Genomic DNA, 21,208 nt, shown 5'->3' with positions numbered 1-21,208 from the left:
CTCCAGCCAGCTGCACTGCAAATGCACAAAAAGCAGCTAAAAAAAGCAACAGGAAAAAAAAAAAAAAGGAAAAAAAAAGAGAAAAAAAGCAGGAGAGGAGTTAATGCCAGACAACAGGTTATTCAAGGCAGCAGAATTGCCTAGTGCTGGGAGAGGCCCAGGGGCTTTTCCTGACGTTGTTTTGAGCCTGTTCAGTGACTGACAGAGCAAATGCATCCTCATCTCAGGATTCCTCCTGTGCTTTCTGTGAAGTGCCTTGGGATTTCCTGGCGAATAGTAACACCTTTTGTGAGAGCAACAGAACTACCACACTATTATTAAAGCTGGAGGGCTTTATTCTTGGGGAAAACACAATGTGAACTAGATAGCCAACATAATGGAAAATGACAGAATAAATCAAAATAAAGGTCCACTCTCTCCTTTATGGATAAAGTTTTGAGTTTTAAAGTCTCTCTCTGAGATTGCCTGATGTTCACCAAGACATAACCAACACACAATAGCTCTGCTCACACCGTTAACTCTAAGAGGAGAGAATTTTATTACTTACCTTAATATTTCAAAACAACTTTTTCCCTAAGAGATGCAGGCTTAAAAGTTGTTCCATTAAAAATATAACACTGAGGAAAATAAAAAACCAAAACAACAACCAGACCCCAATGCCTTACTCTCTCCCTGCAACCAGCAAATTACATTTTAATTCTAAAGGTCTATCTGTTTATATTATCTACACATATATTTGGAGTCTTTTGCCAATAGGATATGGAGTCCCATACCCTGTTCCTGTGACTCTTTGTAGCACAAGATGATTAGGATTTAGATCAAGGCCAAACTCTCATTGCTGTCTCCTCAAGGGCCTCCAACTGAAAGGCTTTAGTTTGCTCTGCCAAACAATCTCAGCCTTCTTGTGGAAAATACATGTAATACACAAGCCAAATTGTAGCAGGGATCTCACAGAGGAGGTGAAGCATTATTGAATGGGATTGTGTATATTCCATAGAATAAGAGATTTAAAACAGGTGTTGAGTAATTTTATTTAAATATTATTACAGTGCTTATCTGAAGAAAATGTCTGTTTCTGGGACATAATAAAACTTATTCAAAGATCAATTAAGTGAAAATTCTTTGCTGCAATAAAAAATAGCCACTGAATTAAACCATCTCATACTTTGTTATTTCAGACTGAAAACTTAACAAAAGAGGGTCTATAACTGCTGTGAGAAACAACAGAAATCCACATAAACAAGTCAGCAGATAATGACAATTTTGCCATTCACCTAATCTCAGGAATCAGTGGAGCTGTGTGTACCAGAACACCTGGGGGAGAACCTGAAGCATCACTTGCAGAAGGCACAAACTCCTCCTGCACACTCTGCAGAGAAATCATGGTGGCTCTACCATCTGAAGAAGTGAGACAAGATCACAGGGCCAAAGGGTATTATTACTGCAAGGACCAGAAAACTTCCCTACCTTTTCTAATAACACATTCAAGACAAATGAGTAGCCACCATCAGTAAGAGAGCTTTTGCTTCAGCTGAAAATACTACAGAGAAACACTCATCAAGGCAATAATTAACAAAACCCATTTGAACTTGTTAAGAACTTACAGCAACTGAAATAGTTAATTTATTGGTCCTTGTGGTATTTACAGTATATAATGGTCACTTTGAAGAGAAGGACATGCAGCAAATCTTCTCCTGCATATGCTCAAAGCCACAGGAATTAGTGCCAGGCTCTGAGGTTGGCTAGCCTGGGCTGCTTACTGGAAACACACATCACGCTTCATTTAGTACTGCATGAAAGTTAATCAAGTTTAATAACCTTTTCCTGAAATGTCCCAGGAAATGAGGTAGAAAAATTAAAACAGTTAGATGTCTGCTGAAAAGCAAATATATTTATTATGCACTTTAATATACACAGGGATTTTCGCTTAATATAATACAAGGAATAAAATAAAAATTTTACAATGTGAAATTCATTCAATGTACATTAAAGGCTATTTACAACCCACTCCAGGAAAAAACAGTCTATCTGCAAACCAAGTTAACTGAGGAGTTCAGATGGGGAATATTAAGCATAACAGACATTTGCATAGCAGAGTAACTGAGGAGGGAAAACACCTTTTTAGTTTTTAAAAAATGGTAATGTTTTCAATACTGATCACAGAGAAGACAAAAATGCATCAGTTGTGCCTCGGTATCTCTTAATGCATTTCTCTCCAGATGAGTTTTTCCACATGCACACAGTATTGATATCCATGTCCACAAAACAGTCTTTTTCCCCAGCTCTCCCACCAAGAATTCTGGATATCTTGTGGAGATCCAAAATTCTTGGAAGGACCAGCGAAATGGGATGAAGAGAAACAGGATTCCTGTTTTATTCGGGTTTTTTGGGTGGTGAGAAGTGCTGCCCTGGCAGAAGCAGCTGTGCTGAGTCACTCCATTTACAGATGGGAAAGGGCAGGGCACAGGGAACAATGGGGGAACAGCAACTTTGCTTGGCACACAAACCCCTCACAAATGGCGATGCTAAAAATCACACTGCAACAGCAACGTGGAATTACACAGACCATCTGAGAAAATAGATGATTTAAAGCAATTCCTGCCCCGTTCCAAAGGGATATTCCAATGTGGCAGTATTGTCATTCTCAAAACGTTTTTGACAGGTCACTTTCTGCTCATTTGGAGAGAGGGGTTTCCCCAGTGACTGCTTCAAATGTAAATACTATTCACACAAAACCCACCAGACTATCTGTAAGCTGTGGCCCCTTGTGAAATTGGCCATATTTTTACGTCCTCTGTCCACAAGGTGCAACTAATAACAACACAATAAAATTAAATAAATATAATCCCAATGACAGTCAAGGTCAGTAGAAAAAATGTTGGCATTCAGGGATCCCTTTCCACAGAACAAAACATACATCTAATCACTAAGGAAAGTCATATTCTTGCACAGTATTGCAAAAGTACTACTCTTGAGGTTTGGAACAAGTTTGCTGAGAACATTTTGGTACTTTCTCTTTTCTAAACCACTAACCCTCTTAAGGCCATTCTGCCAGACTCCTGTTATGTTTATTTTATAATTGTCCCACGGGGACAAGAAATTCAATACATGAAACATTCAGAATAATCCATATTGCTGTGTGTCAGCTTCTAACATCTAATTTTACTATACGATGAATGCCTGACTATAAAAGATTCTTTTTTGACATTTAGGAAAAAGCAAATAAGAATGGAGGTGCAAGATTTAAAAGCAAAAAAGTATTCTGATGACAGTTGATCATAATAACCAGACATGGAGCCCTTCAGTGCTTCAGAATATGCACTACATCTACATCCAGGGGCCATTTATCAAAGTTTAAGGATCTAATTATTCATCTACGAAAAATAACCTCAGCTCTCCATCATCTTATTTCTGGAATGATCAGAATTAGAGTATGAAAAAGATGAAACCCAAGCCTTTAGAAGAAACACTTGCATACAAAAATAGGCTTATTTCCTAAAGAGCAAGGCTGTGTAATGGTGAATATAGTAGAATATAGCTTGCATTTGTAGGAGAAAAGAACCCACTTGTTTTGTTTCATCACTCGCAGAACTGTGCAAGTCAGATGTGCACATTCGAAGGGAAAACCCACACTGCTCACTTTCACAGCAATGACCTTGACTTTGCTCTCTTTCACACCACTAAAACAGTTCTGCTGTAGGAGCAGGAAGCCAGCTTTCCACTCTCCACGGCTGGGCTCTCCTGACTGCTGACTCACCGTGCTCCAGCTACAGAGACACACTGGCTCTGCCTAATCCCCGCGAAGCAGTACCCACATTCATACAAGTTTGTGCTTTAAGGAGTCATTGTCTCAGGACAGGGCTAGCTCAGCCTCCTCTGTACTCCCCAGGCAATGCTGTCGCTGTGCTTTTCCACTGCACTCCTGCTGGCTATTCCCTCAGCCTCGCTCACAAAGGGTCTGTATTTCCCATGGTTTGCTTTACTGACATTCCCAAAAATAGTCCTTTGCCTTGGAAAAGAGAAAGAGCTGTTTCTAATGTATAGAGATATCCAAGAAAGCAGGATCAGACCTTTTAGCACCTCAGACATACCCATATTAGTTACCTCATCACGGTAGCAATAACAGAGCCTATTGAAGGCCAAGTGTCCAAAATTTGCCTATTGCTTTCAGTGGCCCCAGTCTGCCATCCAGATTTGGTGCTGTAGTACCAGAGTAGATTTTTGCCTCTTAAAAATCCCAAAGACACTGCAGGTGGTTGCAGTCCGACTTCATTGCCACCACTGAACAGCAATTACACAGACAGAACACACAAGTACAGTATTTATAAAATACTGTTACAAGACTTGTAATTCTGGAGGGAACCTTTTGAAGTACACGGGGAACTGACAATACATAACAATGCAAATATGACAAACTCGTTGCTTGTTTTCTTTAGCCACAGAAAAATAAATACAAAAAAAAGCACTGCCTTTTCCATAACACAGTTCACTGTGGCACATGCACCTCTACCAAGCGATCTGGAACAGGAAATCAGAATTCCTGGTTCTTACCATTTTCAGCTGTGCTCAGGGAAATACAGCATATATCTTTCTGCAATTAAAAAAAGTGCTCATTCTGTGTATTAAATACAAAGTACACAAAATAAAATTTCGAAGCACAGAGGGTTATACTGAGAAGGCAGCCTGAAAATGTAGGCACGTTACAGTAATTAAGGTAACTGAACTGTAGGAATCACATTCTTGAATTTCTAGGTGGACTAAACAAGCACTGTTTGCTTTCATCCCAGCCAGCTGATAAATCATCGGGAGCAGAAGCGCTTCTGTTCACAGCATCATGGAACTGGCCTGCAAGTACAAAATAAAAACACTGAGCTTTGAAATAGTCTGTAACACAAGCAGCACTGTCAGAAATGGAGCTGTGTCATCCCTAATTAAAGTCAAAAGCACAAAACAACAACCTGATGAGGAAAAGTGCTTCCTGCCCAACGCCGGCCCTGTGATTGATTCCCTGTGCCCTCTGCCAACCCAAGCTCCTACAAAGTCCCCACAACAGGAGATCTTCCTGGAAAGGCTGGGAAGCAGCAGCCAGGAAAGGAAAGCCATTCCTGTGGTGCTCCCATGGAGTATTTCTGATGTGATTCCCCACAGGTGACTCATTTATCCACCAGTCAGGGAAATTACCCATTTTTCTGCTTGAGATTTGGCAAAAGAGGAGGTAAATTACAGCCTATGCCAAGCACTTCATAATCCACACAGATTTGTTCTAAACTCCCATCTTTATGGTGACGCTCTGGAAAGTGTCAAGAGAAAAGCAAAAGAAACCATTTGGTTATCCACACCTCATTTTTTAGCCATTTGCACAACCAAGAACTTCACTGAGAGAAACCCTGAATTTTCTTTAACACACCATTTGTTCCAGACAAAGCAAAGCCAAATTTTAGTATTATATGTGGAATGTTCAGATTTCTTTATATGCTGATTATATTTTAAAATAAAGGAAGATGGAAAGATTCACCCAAACCAGTCTTTTGATGGCAGGTCAGGTCAGATGAACACATTCCGCATCAGAACCATGCAATGGATTTACAATAAAGTATAACATGAAAGCAAGCAGTGAGCATCAGGTGGAGGCACGTAAGAGTTAGGAAATACAATCCTTAATTACAAGTTTTAAAGCTTTACAGAAGCAGGAAAAAATTACAAATAAATTCTAATCCTGTTTGGGCACGATGTGCTACTGTGGGAATCTGAAGTCCTTGTAACTTTTATGAAGATTTAAGGACTTTTCTCTCCCACCTGATGATTCCTCTCTATGCCTGTTCCTGCTGTCCTGCCCCACAGCTCATCTGACCCTTTGGTAAAATTTGCATTTTACAAATGTGCAGGCTCTAGTGCAGATGTTTCTGAAACACTGTATTGTTTCAAACATTTTAACTGAACCAAAATGCCAGCCCAACAGGGTCCTGCACAATATTCTATAGCTCTGCAATTCACCTCAGCTGTGTCTACAGATATATTCCACTAAAATCAATTTCCAGGACATTTTGGGAAAATGTCTATTTGTGTGTTTTTGACAGCTGAAGACCTTCCATGTATGGGTTCTGCACCACCTGCAACTGTCCTAGAAACACTCTGTCTCTGATGACCTGCAGCAGAACTGAGTCAGAACTGGCAAGAACATCCTTGTTCTAAGAGCAGTCTGAGCTGTCCAAAATGCTGCATTCACACACAAAAAAATGCTTTCAAAAATAAGTGAGCAAGCGATAAGAGGTGGGCACACCTCTTATTCTGCTTCTCCGAAATTCCAAAAGGAAACATACTAACATATCCCGAATATCCTAAAAAACATACATCTCAACTGTTCTATTTTTCTCCCTCTTCCTATTTTAGCTGACTCACTGACAATTCATGTCTGAAAAAGAGACTTATAATTATTTTTCAGCTTAAAATTCAGTATTGGAGAGAAGGTGAGATATCTAAATGACCTCCACTGATTAAGAACAACAGAATGGTCAGAAAATTGGTACTATAACATAGATTATAATCTTACACTACGAAAAGCCACCTCTTTTATAGGAGGATTACCTTTACAGTAACAGAAACATAAAATCAAAGCTTTAGAATAGTATTTTATACTTATGCTCACTCTTGAAATGCACATTCAGAGAAATGGTTGCCTATAACTTATAAGAACCTTCAGAAACTTTCTGAGGAGCATTTTTGTAAATAATGAAATAAAGACTGTATCTGAAAATATAAAGAACTGAAATTCTCATCTGTCCTTACATATGAAAATCCAATTCCAAATCATTGCCACCTGAAACTCACTTTTCAAAGACAGTGGGGCACAATTTGAGTGAGTGAATTCAACAGACAACATGACAGCGATCCAATTCCTCTATGGCTGGCGCTTTTAAATGACAGCGAAGGAAATACTTGACAGGTTAAGATTTTAACATCCATCACGTAAGCAATTATGATGGTAAATGATAATAAAATGCAATTTTAGCACATTTTAAATGAAATGCAGGCGTTTTGCTCCTTTGTGACTGGGTAAGTTACCTTTTACAATGGTGTTTCCTTCTTGTAGTTGAAGCTTGGGTCGCTACCTTCAATCTGAAGTTTTAAGGCTTGCTTAAGGCTGAGTTCTGTCTCTGCGGGGGGATAGCCTTCCAACACATCCTGATGCCCTCTGTCCTGCACTGTTCGTGGGACAGAAACCCTGCCAAGAAAAACCTGATTGCTCTGAAGGTGGTAATTTGGATTTGTCATAATGCCATTTCTCTTCTTCTGCTCCCCACTCTGTTGGTGAATCAGGAACTGCTGCTGAGATCGACCAACTTCTTGCTGAGCTGGAGGGACCAAAATCTTGCACTGTGGCTCTGGAGGCATCGATTTCAGTGGCATGCTTGTGCCAGATTTGGCAATAGGTACTCGTTTATCAAACTGAGTCATTTCATACTCTAGCACTTTGGGTTGGGAGGAACTACTCTGCTTTATTTTTTTTCCAGCTGACCCAGACTTGCTGGAGTTGTCTGTTTTGCCCCCTTTGTTCGCTTTAGTTGATTTCAAGCTAGGTTTCACTTGGCTCCATTCAAACTCGCTGCTGGGTGAATTGTGATTTTGACTTAGGGAATGAGTTGTGGAAGAAGGGGAGACAATGGACTGCCTGCTTCTGCTGCGTGGCAGGGAATGCTGCTGGATTTGCTCCGTGAAGGACAGGCTGTGGAAACTATCGATGGGCACCGTCTGAGCGGTGGCCGTCGAGGACGTGGTGCGGAGAGAGGAATTCTTGGAGCTTTTCAGGGAATTATTTGATAAAGATGATTTCTGACGGTCAACCGTAGAATCGGGAGACTCCGAAGGAGAACTGAAGGCGTGTGCAGGCCCATTGGATAATCCCCGCATCCCAGGCTGCATGTCCCCTCCAGTACTCCCTGAACTATTGGACTTCATGGTTAAGGACTGCATTTTAGAGGAGACTGATTGTAAGGGCTTCTGCTCCATTGTGTGGACTGGAGACGGCGTACAACCGTTCAGAGTTGATGCACCATATTTTTCCAGTAATTTGATAATCTGGGAGTGTCCATTTTTGGCTGCAACCCGCATAGCAGTGCGCCCAAATTGGTCAGCGTGATTGGGATCAGCACCATGCTCCAGTAATATCTGGACAACGTCAATGTGCCCCTCTTGGGCTGCAATGCAGAGTCCAGTAGCACCTTGATTACAAGTGTGGTCGACCAGAGCCCCATGCTCGATGAGAAGCTGCACGACCTTCACGTGGCCTTGCCATGCAGCAGACTGCAAAGCAGATCTCTTCTCGTTGTCTGCAGCGTTCACGTCAGCGTGGTACGTTATCAGCACCTGCACCATCTCCAAATGGCCCTGCCAGCAGGAAACATGGAGTGCCGTTCTTCCTTCAGCATCGCTGGCTTCGACGTTTGCACCATTTTCTAAAAAATACTCAGCCATTGTAAGCTGGTTTTCTAACGCTAGGATATAAAGTGTCGGCCGGCCATCAGCATCTTTGTAGTTCACATCTGCTCCATGGCTGAGCAGTAGCTCGACTATATCTCTATGACCTTCTAAGGCAGCAACCCGGAGAGCGTTTCTCCCATCATAGCCTCTCTGATCAATGTTGGATTTGTTTTCCAGTAACATCTGCACACAATCATAGTGACCTTCCTGCGCAGCTAATATGAAAGGTATCCGTCCATCATTATCAATTTCATTTGTTCTAGCACCTTGTTCTATAAGAGCTTCACAGATCAACCTGTGACCTTCAAAAGCTGCCATGTGCAAAGGTGTCCAGCCTGCATCGTCTCTGTGATTTTCATCTAGCCCCCTGTCCAGCAGAGTCCGTACTACCTCAACATTGCCCTGCGCAGATGCTATGCTCAAGACTGTTCTACCTTCACTGTCGATGCTGTCAACAGCTGCACCCCAAAACAAGAGAGTATTCACCACCGAGGCGTGGCCCATGGAGGCTGCTGCCAGAAGCGGCGTCCGGCCGTTGTTGTCCGTGTGATCAACGTCAGCTCCTCCTTCCAGAAGCAGATCAACCACATCCACGTGTCCCTCATAGGCGGCCACCAGCAGCGGAGTCATGCCGTCCTTGTCGCAGTGGTCGACCTCAGCGCCGCGGTCGATGAGGAGGCTGACCACCGAGGCATGGCCCTTGCTGGCCGGCACGCAGAGCGCGGCCACGGACAGCGCCGTCCTGCCGTCCACGTCCTCGTGGTTCACCTCCGCGCCGTGGTCCAGCAGGTGCTCCACGATCTCCTTGTGCCCCATGTACGCCGCGGCGATCAGAGCCGTCCTGCCCTCGTTGTCGGCTTTGTTCACTTCGGCCCCGTGCTGGAGCAGGTTCAGCACGATGTCCTCGTGCCCTCCCCACGCCGCCGCCCTCAGCGCCGTGCGGCTGTCGGCGTCGGCGCAGTCCACCTTGACGCCGGCGTAGAGCAGCGCGGACACCACCTCGGTGTGCCCTCCCCAGGCGGCCGAGCGCAGCGCCGTCCAGCCGTCGTGGTCCGTGTGGTTGACGTTGGCCCCGCAGCCGATGAGGCAGTTGACCACCTTGGTGTGGCCCTGCCGGGAAGCCAAGGTCAGCGCCGTCTGCCCGTGGGCGTCTTCGATCTCCAGGTCGGCGCCCCTGGACACCAGCAGGTTGACCACGTCGAGGTTGCCGCTGTAGGCCGCGTTGGCCAGCAGCGTTCTCCCGTTGGAATCGCACTGGTTCACGGACGCGCCGTTGTCCAGCAAGGTGCGGATGGAGTCCTCCCTCTCCAGGGCCTGCCGGACGATGCAAGACGTGCGGTCGTCTTCGCTGTTGACGTGAGCACCGGCCTTTACCAGCAGCTGTAGCACCTCTTGCTCTTTAGGAATTAAGGTGGACAGGGAATCTTTGACAGGCGTGCCATTCCAGATCATCCACAAAGCCAGCTCCGAAGTCTCCAACTGTAAATTAGAATTAATGAGATGCAATGCAAACTCTTGCGCTTCTAGCGGCGATAAATTCTTTGCCCGGCAGGTGTAACTCATGGCCAGCATTCTGTGTCCCTCTGCGGCGTTACACAAGTATTTCTGTGTGCAGTGCTTCACATCCAGCAACCACTCTGCAAAACTGTAATGAAACAAGATTTTTGTATTTCCAAGGCCATCGATAAGGACTTTGGACAGGACATCCAATTTGCGTTGAAAGTCCTCCATCGTCATCGTCATGTTTTTGGTCCACACCGCTTGATACAATTCCGTGGTGGTCAAGGGCCTGCAGGCTGCAAGAATTACATTAAGGATGGGCTGGACCTTTGCAAACTGTTTTCTCACAAAAAGTCTCTGACAGAGCCAAAGGTAGAGGCCATTTAATGTTCCTGGAATATCACGGATCTCCCGCAACATGATAAAATTCTCCACAACTCCATCTAGGACACGCTCCAGGTACAAAAAGCAACCGCTGCTTTTGATGTGAAGCTGATTCAGCATTTCTGCTGTTTCCTTTGTGAGGTGTTGTCTCAGGGCTTCTTCCTGGTCCAAACGATGCAGAATATATTGCTGCACATCTTTCACAATGTAAGCCTTTCGGAGGTCATCCAGACTTATTTTTCGAAAACCTGTTGAGAGGAGAGAAAGTTGTAATTATTTATGATCCAGCTCTGCTTAACTCAATGTTGAAAGAAGAGTAAATAAAAGCCAAGACATTTTTGGGTGGGGAACACCCACAGTAAAATATTTTCCCCTGCAAACACGGTGAATATAAATTAATTATAATAGCAGAAAACTCTGATGATTAGATACACTGTTATCATCTATTGTAAGAAAAAATAGGTGCTATTAACAAAAATAATATTGAAAATCACTCTGAATTAGGCATTGTGTGTCTGCCTTGGACAACATTAAACACCTAAGCAAAACCATCAAAACTGCAACTGAAATAAGATTATTAAGTATTATTATATTATTAAAGAAGTAATCCCTTCTCCAGTGTGGTTAACAATGGAATTCTAAGTAATTTTAAGCTATTTAGGTTAAGACAATTATTATGTTTATTACCTCACCTTTGCAGGGACAGCTTGTCATCCCTTCCTTACAGCCAGAGCAGCTAGTCAGACACGTAACCAACTGCTCTTCAAACCAAAGCTGAGTTACTGATCTCTAAATTACACTGAAGGAAAAGCAACCATAGATCGATGTGTTCAATTCAATTCTAGCCCCATCTCCACAGAAAAAAATCATTTTAAGCGAGCCTCTGTAGGATGCTGCTTCTAGATCTATGTTTTTATTGTATTTAAACACTCTGTGGATCACAGTGCTCAGTCTGCGAGGTTGTTCTGACAGCAAATTCAGGCTGGTAACAGAGCTGTGGTTTTTGCTGCCTGGTGGCTTCAGCAGACACTCTGAATGTCCCCTTAAGGTCACTCTGTTAATTGTTTAGTCTACACCAGCACTGTACAAACACCACAGATGAGAACAGAGAGGCCAACTATGGAAGTGTTACTAAAATATTTCTGCTTCCCTTAGTAATTATGGAAGCACGACAAACAGGACTGAGCCAACAGAATACCTAAAACAAAATCATGGTTCTCCATGAAACGAAATCACTGGAGAGGACACTTTTGCACAGTCAGTTCAGAGGATAAGATTACACAAGCAAGATTGACTACTTGAAGATTTTTTAATCAAAAGGCCAGAAATAAGCAAGATTATTTTGTCCATTCCAGAGGCTTCTTCTCTTTTTTTGTCTCTAAAAGGAAACATAGAAACAGCTTTATCCACTATAATGTGCCACAAATTCATGTAATGTCCTTACCTGACCTGTAGAATGGCATAATTCATTGCTTTACTATGTATTTTAATAAAATATTCTGTATGTAACTTTGTGAAGCCCTAAATTCTTGCACACAACCCAAATAAAAAACTTTGCTGAGTAAGAGCAGACAGTGCCCTGTGATTCTGCAGATCCCAAGCTCCCACTTGAAGTGAAAGGCTGTTTCTAGGTCAGGATCCTTCAGAAGACACAGAAGTGAAAAAATAACACCAAAGCCATTGCTTGGTTCATGGACCCACAGTCACAGGCATCCAAGGAGCTGTAATTGGGGACAAGTGTCCCTTTGCCTGGCTCACGTGTGCAGAGGGAACAGCTCTGGTTTGCTCCATCTGGAGCAGACACAGCCACCCTGCTCTCTCACCCTCCCCTGAACTGCCCTGCTTCGCCTCACACCGATCTGTCCCCATCTCTTGCCTCAACAGGAACGGGCAGGGAGCTCTGCAAAATCATTCTCTGTGTCTTCAGACCGAAGTGACCCTGCTCACAAAATCCCCAACCTCTCACATTAATCCCATGCCCACATCCTGCCTCCCAATATACACCTGCAAACGTAAGCTGTTTTTATCTTCACATGGTTTGTTTTTTGAGTAGCAGATTTCATTTCCCTGCAATGAGAAAACCCCTGATGGACTGGCACAATAGCAATCCTGAGATTTCAGCTGATGTTCAGTGTTGCCTGACTAATGATTACACTTCACCTCTCCTGACTCCCAGCCTTCCCAGGAAAACTCGCAGTGATAACTGTTTAGGCGCCTCTGTCTCAGTCTCTGCACCCCTGCTGCAAAAACAAAAGACTTGCCTGTCTTGCAAGCATTCTTTGAAAAACAATTTTCACTTTGCTTCCCAAAATGAGTGGAAGAGTGAACAAAAAAAAACCCTAAGCCCTCCAAATAAAAAAGTAAAAAAGGAAGGGTTTGTATGTTTGGCATTATTTTTTTCCCTTTAAATGATATATCAGTACCGAGAGAAGCTGTGGATGCTCCATTCCTGGCAGTGCTCAAGGCCAGGTTGGATGGGGCTTTGAATAACCTGGGAGAGTGGAGGGTGTCCCTGCCCATGGCACAGGGCTGGAGTGAGATGACCTTTAAGGTCTCTTCCAACACAAAACATTCCAAGATGATCTGATTACTTTATTCCATACTAGAGCTAAAAATACTACCCTGATCTGTTCTTACCCGAGGTACACCAAATATCTAAACACTTCAGACAGGTAAATACATTTCAGAAGGCTTCAGAGCAGTTTTAAACTATTTGATTTGCTATATGTTAATGGAAGCCAAAAACTGCTTTTCCCCCCCTTTTCTGCAGTATTTCCATACATTCTTTGCTAATGAGATCCCATATATTGTATCTGAAATTAAGCTTGGATAGCAAGAAGCACACTACACTCATACAGACCTTCACACATCCCAGGGATGAAACACCCTTTAAGGGCTGGAATTAACAAATTGCCACTGTAACAGACTTTTGGACATGAAACACGATGTTAATTTTAACCACTGCATCAGGCCATACCATAATAAGCAAATAATTCAAAAGAAGCCTTATAGGTAGAACTGAATTTTTTAAAATCTGAATTTTTTATTGCTAGCTTGAAGAAGGAAAACAAAGCTATGTTTTTATTCCCCCAAATATCTGCCTAAATGAAGTCATTTTACATTTCCAAACAAAGGTCCTGCAAACTTGCTTTTCAACCCTGCTCCATACAATAACTCACTTTCATGGGTAAGAAGTACCAAAATATTAAGAGAAAGCTCATTTTGTTTCAGATGCATTCCCATGAACTACTTAAGCTCAGCAAAACAGAAGTTACAGTAGACAGAACTTGCAGTCCCACGACCCTGCTTCTTGCATTGTTAAAATTTTTCTTACAACACATCACTTTCAACCCAATGGGAGCTCCAATATGGATTGTTCTAATTTATTGCATTTCTGGCAGTTCTGTAAACAAATCTGTTCCAAATGTATTCCTTGGCAAGACCTAGGGCCATTCAAAAGGGGGAAAAAAAGTATCTTGGTTATAAATACTTTTATAGCATGTCAACCTTTTCATATTTTAATAGTAAAAAAGCTATTAACTAGCAAGTTTCAATACTTACAAATATCCTTCCACTTTCATATCTCTAAATGGATTTACATAAGCACATAATAGAAGTTTAAAATGCATTTTAATGTATTTAACTGAATTGTAAGCTTTAGAGAAATCCAAATTATTACCAACATGGCAGTAATTTGGCATTAACAATTTATGCTGCTGATCTAAACACGCACTGAATTAGGTACTTCTGAGGCCATTTATGCACACCTGCTCACAAAGAATAACTCATCCAGCAGAGCAAAGGGCACCTGGAGACTCAGGCAGCACACTTAGCTTTTAGTGCATTTGCAGCATATTGTGCATTACAAATGCCTCTGCCTCTTCTGCAGGTGCTACGAGACACTGAGGCTGAAATCTGCTGCTCTCACTGGTCCGTGTCACTGCACAGAAGTTTATTTAACTGGATCTACAGGTAATAGTCCATTTAAAACAATTTAGTCTTCCCTCTTTAATTACAAGGCAATTAAACTCCAAGTTCACACACAACTTTTTACAAGGAAATATGAAATTCCCTAGTACAATGCTTTCAAAGTGGTAATGAAAAGAAAGGACACAGTAATTAAAAGCTCCCTATATTTTCCCAAGCATTCTAAAGAATTTTTCTTTCCAAACCCCAAACCTAAACAAGAAATAAACTTTTTCAAAGCTTCAATGTTATAAAAGTAAATTTTACAACCACATAAATATATAGTTTATCTTTTACAGTAAGAACCCAACTCCCATAAAGACTTCAAAGAAACATGAAATCATCCAAATAAATTCCAACCTACAATGAAAAATTAGAGGACAACTTAGATTTTTTATTTTGGAAGCAATCTCTCCTGAAGTAGTCTCATGCAATTTATTTTCTGGAATGGTAGAAAGGCTCAGCTTCAAATCTGGCAACTGATTTGCTTTGGGGATTCAGCAATAGAATCACCTTAGTAGCTCTAATCACCAAACAGTGAGGTTTCTGAGAGAAGCTGCACTGCGATTTTTTTACTATATTTCTCTAAAATTTTCACATTTTTGCTTATTTTTTGATTTTTTTGGAAGGGCTGTAAGGAAAACAACACTTCACATCTATTCAGACATTTAAACAGCAGAAACATGAGAAAAACATGTTCCTGAGATTTCCAACCAAGAACAAATTCAGATATATACCAACTCCTAAAAGTTCCTGTCTGTCTTGAACTGAATGACAAATAAAAGGGTGAGTGAAAAATGGATGACATTGTCAGTTCCTGCCTATGGACAAGTGGGTGAATGCACCTTAAAAGTTGCCTCTGAGGCTAAACTGAACCCTTTCACCTCCACTTTTGGTTTTTTAATTGAATTTTCCAGTATCTTTCTGGTATTTGCCATTAACTTCATGAGAACTGTGGGTCCCTGAGATGTGACCCTGCACAGGTTGTGCTGCCACATGCACAGATACTTGATTTATGTGTCTAGCAAAAAAAGAAGAAATTAGGTAAATGCCTATTAAAAAAAAGAAGCCTTTTAAAACCATTTGTGCATATGCACTTTTTCCTATTTACCTTTATACTGTTAATGAGAAATTATCTGCTGTTCACTCCAACTCATCTATGTCAAATTGCCTGATTTTAAAATGCCTCAAATTCTCCAACTGCTATGAGGGATTTTCAAAACAGGTTTTGAAAAGCATGACTCCTATGCTTTCAAGATTTAGTCTCATTTTAGAAGAAGCATTAGAATTAGCTCATTAGCTAAAAAGGAAAAAAAAAAGTAATTTTTTTGGCACATTTTATCCTCTGTGCCACTTTCATGTTGGAAAGGCTGTGTTGATGTAGCTGCTTGAGTGCCCACACTTGGAGCCAAATGATAACAAACGACGATGTGGGAGACAACGTGGATAACTATGGGTGCAAGACAAAATTGTTAAATTTAGGGGAAAAGCCATTAGGGAAAGCAAGCAGGCAGCATGTGGCAGTTGGTGACAGAGCACATGGAGAGAAGGCAGTTATCTGTCCCTCTCCTTTTTAAACTCATTTGGCGTTTGCTCACTGCGGAGGGTGACCGCAGACCCAGCCAGGCATCATCTCACATTTGGTTCTTATTTTTGAGGTTGCCTCTGCAGCCACAAGAGGCAAAACTTTTTTTTTTCCTTTTTTTTTTTTTAAATTAATGAAAGCTGAGAATCTGAGCAAGGGGGAAAAATCCGTAGCACACTGTGCTACTACAGAATCTGGGAACACAGAAGGGCCCAGAGCACAAGCTGCAGCACAAGCAGGCACGGCTATTCAGTTTTCATAAATTAGTTGCCACCTGAAGTGAAGGAACAAAGAGGACCAGAACAAACACCCCTCCTCTTTTTCTCATTCTTAAGAGCACTAGGGACGATTATTCACCACTGGCAGCCTTGGGATGACAGTGGGTGAGAAAGACTGGACTCTCTCTTCCATGTCATCACTATTTCTGGCTCAGGAGCTGCTTGCACAACTCCCATCTGTACTGCACACCCAAAAAAGAGCATCATCAGGAGAAGGCCACTGCAGCAAGCCTGCTTCCAGTTATTCAGAACACTTTGCTGACATGAGAGCTAAACCTATTTGTCAGACAGACTCAGAAGAATCGTTCACTGAATGAAAATTCTAAGCGAAAACAGATACAAACTCACTGCAAGCAAATTAATACTGGTCAATGTACATTTCATACCATACTCCAAAACTTTTTTAACAGAAAAAACTACAGATGGGACACATTTTCTTAATAAATTCTGAAATCTCACTCACCAAGTTACAGTGCAACTGGTTTTTATTTGGTCCAAATACTTATTGTTGATCTCCACTTCTGCCTGCCCACCAACTAAATGTAAATAGCTTTAAAAACTGGCTCAGCTAAAAGCAAACGTTCAAATACCACAAAGGAAGAGAAGAGTTTGCCCCAGTAGAAGAGTGAATGTCAGTCAATCCTTTGCAGGCCAGAATCCAAAAATAAATCCATGTTATTTGCAGTTTTACAACACCAAGTTGCACAGTTTCTGAAGTTAACAGAAGCTTCAGCCATGCTCCTCATATATCCTTACTACACCTTCTGCAAACCTGAATACTGGCTGGTAACAGGAAAATCCTCCAACAGTGAATTAAATGGGCAGCCAGCACATTGGCTGTAATGTCACATTTTCCTTTCATACAGGCTAAACCACAACTGCCTCCAAACAGACCCTAAAATTTCTTCTCAATTTATATCCAATTCTTTCTTTGCTGTACCTTTTCCACAGTGAAGATGGGATTATAGTATCACACACCAATTTCCTTTATGCTATTCATCAAGTCATACTCTGTGGAAATGAAAAATTAACTCACTGGAATAAATTTATTTTAAAGGCATATCCATTAGTTCTGCTGATTTTTCCTGTCAGGAATTCCACCTGGAAATATACTTAAAAGACAAGAGCAATTTTTTAGGGCTAGTCTGAAACACTGTATGATTCAATGGAAAGGAAATAGGACTGTTGTGAGAAAAGTCTTGTCTGGTTTTTTGGCAATAACAACACATCTAATCAGCCAAACTCTGACAAAACCAGTCCCATAGGAATGCCTGAAGGAACCCTGTGAAAAGAAACCCCAAAGTTTCTTTTAGTTGTCACATACTCCCAAATACCAGTCTTCATGTCTGCCTCTGATCAGTACAGTACTTCATTCCAAAGTGCAATTATCCCATTGACCTTCTGCCACTGTGGCAACCAGCAAGCCTATGGGTCTAAGCTCTATAATCACATTTTTTGTCCTAATTGTGTCCTTAATACACACAGGCTTTATACATAGGCCTGGAATCCAGTCCAGATATTGCCTTTTATTAAATTTCAGAGAACTTCCAGTAACAATGTCATTTCAGTGAAGAAATGTTCTCATGACACACTAAAGCCTGGATGAAGAAGCTGTAAATTTTTTTTTTTTTACTGTGCAACCTTTGCCAAAAGCACAGTCCAAGGATTCACATCTACATTGTTCCTCTCTCCAATTTCACCTTCAGACATTATTACCCACTTTCTGCAAACATGGGGAGAGATTTTAATGGCAGATGAAAGGAAAACCTTCTGAGGTTGTAAGGAATGGGTGTATGCAGCTGAAATCTGCAGTTACACATCACCTATGCTGCTGTTTGAAGCTTCCTAAAATGAGCAAAGCAAGAGGAAAATTTAAGACACTGAAGAGAACATGGGTGCTTTGCAAAGATAAAATTAAACTCTAACATGTTTGGATTTAAGCTTTCCATAGTCCTTGGGAAACAGGGATGTCACCATCATATTTTCTGAAAAATCCCTTCGTCAGGATTCCTCTCCTGGGAAGCTGAGAAGCCTCAGAGAAAAAGGAAAAGAATATTATCTCATTTGCTTCTCCTGTGTTTTGCTGCTTTGGAATGTGGCTGGAGATTGCTTATCCAACCTGTGAATTGCTGTGACTTAAAAAAAAATGACCAGTCATGGTCAGGCTGTGTTAGGACTCTGCAGAGCCACAAGTTTTTCATTAGTATCTTGTTAGGCCTTCTGTAAGCATCCTTTCTCTATTCTTTAGTATAGTTTTAGTAGAGCATTCTTTAAATAATATAATACCATAAAATAATAAATTAGCCTTCTAAGAACATGGAATCAGATTCATAATTTCCTTCCTGCCATGGAGGACCCTGAAAATACCACACAGGGATGTATGTTTTTTACAATTACTACTTTTGCTATTGTCATTTTTTTAGAACTAAGCATGCAGCAGTGCTTCCCACCATCCCCAGGGCTGGTAAATACAACATCCTAGGTACAGGTCCCAGACAATCCCTGTGCTCTGTGCTCACCTGTAAACATTTTTGTAACAGCTTTACTCTGCTTGCGGGCAGAACACAGGAGGAGCAGCCAGGGAGGGAAGAACTCGAAGTGGCTGGCTAAAATCTCTGCTATGGTCCCAGACAGACTTGTGGAGGTCTGTTCACCCTCAGAAACGTTACAGCCCTCGTCCACCGAGTCCACCAGCATGAAGAGGCTCTGCTGAGGGGGCTTCACTCCCAAGAGAGGCAGCAGAATGCACCTGCAAGGAACACAGCACAAAATCGGTGTTTTAAATGCATTTAACAATACATTGACTGTCACAGGCATCCAGGGCAAAGCTATGATCAACTTAAAATGAAAAGTTACTTTTTAAAGATAGCTACCATCCAAAATACCGAGGTAGACTAAAAGAAATACTTTGAACAGGTAGTGATGTAGTTCTTGCTTAGGCAGCATTATTTTTCACGAACTTCTAATTTATAACAGTACTTTAAAATTATGTAATAGTGCTCAATTAGAAGACTTGGAAAATATTGCTTCACTAAGAAGCTACTTGGTCTAAAGCTTAAGAACTTCACTAGTGTTGTCTCTGCCAAAGCTGTTGCTACTGCTTATCAGAAACTAATAGTGAACAATAGCTGGTCATGAAACAAAAATCTGAAAGACACATGAAATATCAAAGCTCAAAGACAGTTCAAGTCAGAATGAATAACACTATTACAAAGAACAGAATTTCTGCCATACCTTCACAAATAAAATGCAAATTAGTAGCAGACTGAGGAATTTGGTAGTGACTTTGATGTATTAGCTTTTATTTATATTGAAGTTGTCAAGCTCCTGTTACTGGGAAAGGATTATCTGCATCCTTGGGATGCAGCTCTAACAACACATCTGGTTGTGTGGCTAACAATTTCAAATGTATCTCACTGCATTGACGTGTATCTTTAAATAGCACTACATAACCATCATGCATCTATTCAGCATTTCCACACTACACTACTATTTTTTGGGAAACTTCAGAGTGATTTAGGTCTGTAAATTTCACTGACTAAATTATCTTTAAATACACTTGGCAAGTAAACTTTGACTTTATAGTACAAGGATTTGGAAAATGAAACAAGGTGAGAAAAATACATATCTGACAGTTTACTCTCTTGTAAATTTGCTGTTTGCACATGTCCAGAAGGCATACCCATCATAAGTATTTTTTGTTCTACTCAAGACCATAATAACCTTTTTTCATTTATTTTACTGAACAAATTTACCTTCAGAAGACTTTGGCCAACACATTATCACCTACCAAGCATTCAAATGGGAATACAGGAAAATCCTGCCTGTTAATGCAAGAATTTAACCCACTTCAGAAATTATTCATAAGCCTTGTTAGGGGGAAGTTTGTTATTTTCTGGTTTTCTGACAGAGAAAAAAAGCAAAATGGAAACAGTGGTGCGCTTTTCATGTCTGACAGTAACAACAGAATCTAGCAGAACAGACTAGAGGGGAAATTTCCTCAGAGGTATGAAAAGGAAATACAGAATACTTGTGATCTAAAAATATTTGGTATTACATGGATCTGAAAACATGGCCTTCCCTCCTTTTTTTTTCAGAAGCACAAGACTTCTGGAACTCTTTGGTAGTTCCCCAGCTAGGGACTCCTTCAGAGGATGCCTGACTTCCAACTGAAATCACTGCCCACCAGGATGGGAAGTTAAGCAGCTACCAATTTACAGAACAGGAAATTAAAGTAGCCATGAGGTTAAAATGACTTTCCCAAGTGATGCCAATCCCACAATGAAAGGAGACAGCTGGAAATGACCACATTTTCCACCCCTTCCCCCACCAAAATGCTGCCATGCCCCCTCAGCTATTTGTGTCAAGGCATTTTTCCTGCAACATTTCTTTCCCTATCAAAACTTATTTTCTTCTCACATAGTTCTCTGTATGAAATTACTTTTTGAGAATGAATGTTACTATGAGATATGAAGAAATGGTAACGGTTATCTTAAATTAGAAATCTCACTTAAAATCCATGTGACCCTAACAAAATGCCTATGAAATACTTTAGGAGCATCCAGGAACATTCTTGTGTTGGTTTTTACCTGTGGGGAAGACCACCAAGAAAAGCAAGCAGTCTTGTCTGGGAAAGATTCCCAAATCCCTCTGCCTCCAAACAGGGCTGGAAGCAGATGTCTAAGGAATAATGGAAGCACTGGGCAAGCACCAGAAGACCAAATTTTACCATTATTCTCAGCCACCACTGCTTCCAGGGACTTTCTGAGAGTCAGCCTTTGCGTTTAACATCCCGTAACTGACCACACTTCCTTCCACAGGTCTGTGCAAGTCTTGTAGGAGCTGGTTTAAGGCTCTGGCACTCACAACAGCAAGGCTGTCTGCAGCTTGGCTGCACACTGCACGAAATAACCCTTCCTTCTGTGGCTTAAAAACCAACAAGTCCTTGTTCCATTTGACATTATTCAACTTCTGACTGGAAGAGGCAGTGAGCAGTAATGTCATATTCCCACTATCA

General features: G+C 41.4%; 1 protein-coding gene across 2 annotated transcripts in view; it reads right to left on the bottom strand.

Annotated features, from left to right (window-relative positions):
- Nucleotides 1-1,871: 1,871 nt before the first annotated feature.
- Nucleotides 1,872-21,208, bottom strand: part of ANKRD50 (ankyrin repeat domain containing 50) — a 38,833-nt gene continuing 19,496 nt past the window's right edge. For both annotated transcript variants that reach the window (XM_074542017.1, XM_005485623.4), the window contains exons 3-5: nucleotides 18,711-18,940; nucleotides 7,063-10,610; nucleotides 1,872-4,845 (exon numbers count right to left, since the gene is read on the bottom strand). In XM_074542017.1, the coding sequence (XP_074398118.1) occupies nucleotides 7,066-10,610; nucleotides 18,711-18,940 (3,775 nt within the window). In that variant the 3' untranslated portion in view covers nucleotides 1,872-4,845; nucleotides 7,063-7,065. The remainder of the gene's footprint in view (nucleotides 4,846-7,062; nucleotides 10,611-18,710; nucleotides 18,941-21,208) is intronic.

The sequence above is a fragment of the Zonotrichia albicollis genome, chromosome 5 (genome assembly GCF_047830755.1).
Source record: "Zonotrichia albicollis isolate bZonAlb1 chromosome 5, bZonAlb1.hap1, whole genome shotgun sequence".
Classification (NCBI taxonomy): Eukaryota; Metazoa; Chordata; class Aves; order Passeriformes; family Passerellidae; genus Zonotrichia; species Zonotrichia albicollis.
Note: the sequence above shows the minus strand (reverse complement) of the source record. Positions and strands in the feature narration are given on the sequence as shown.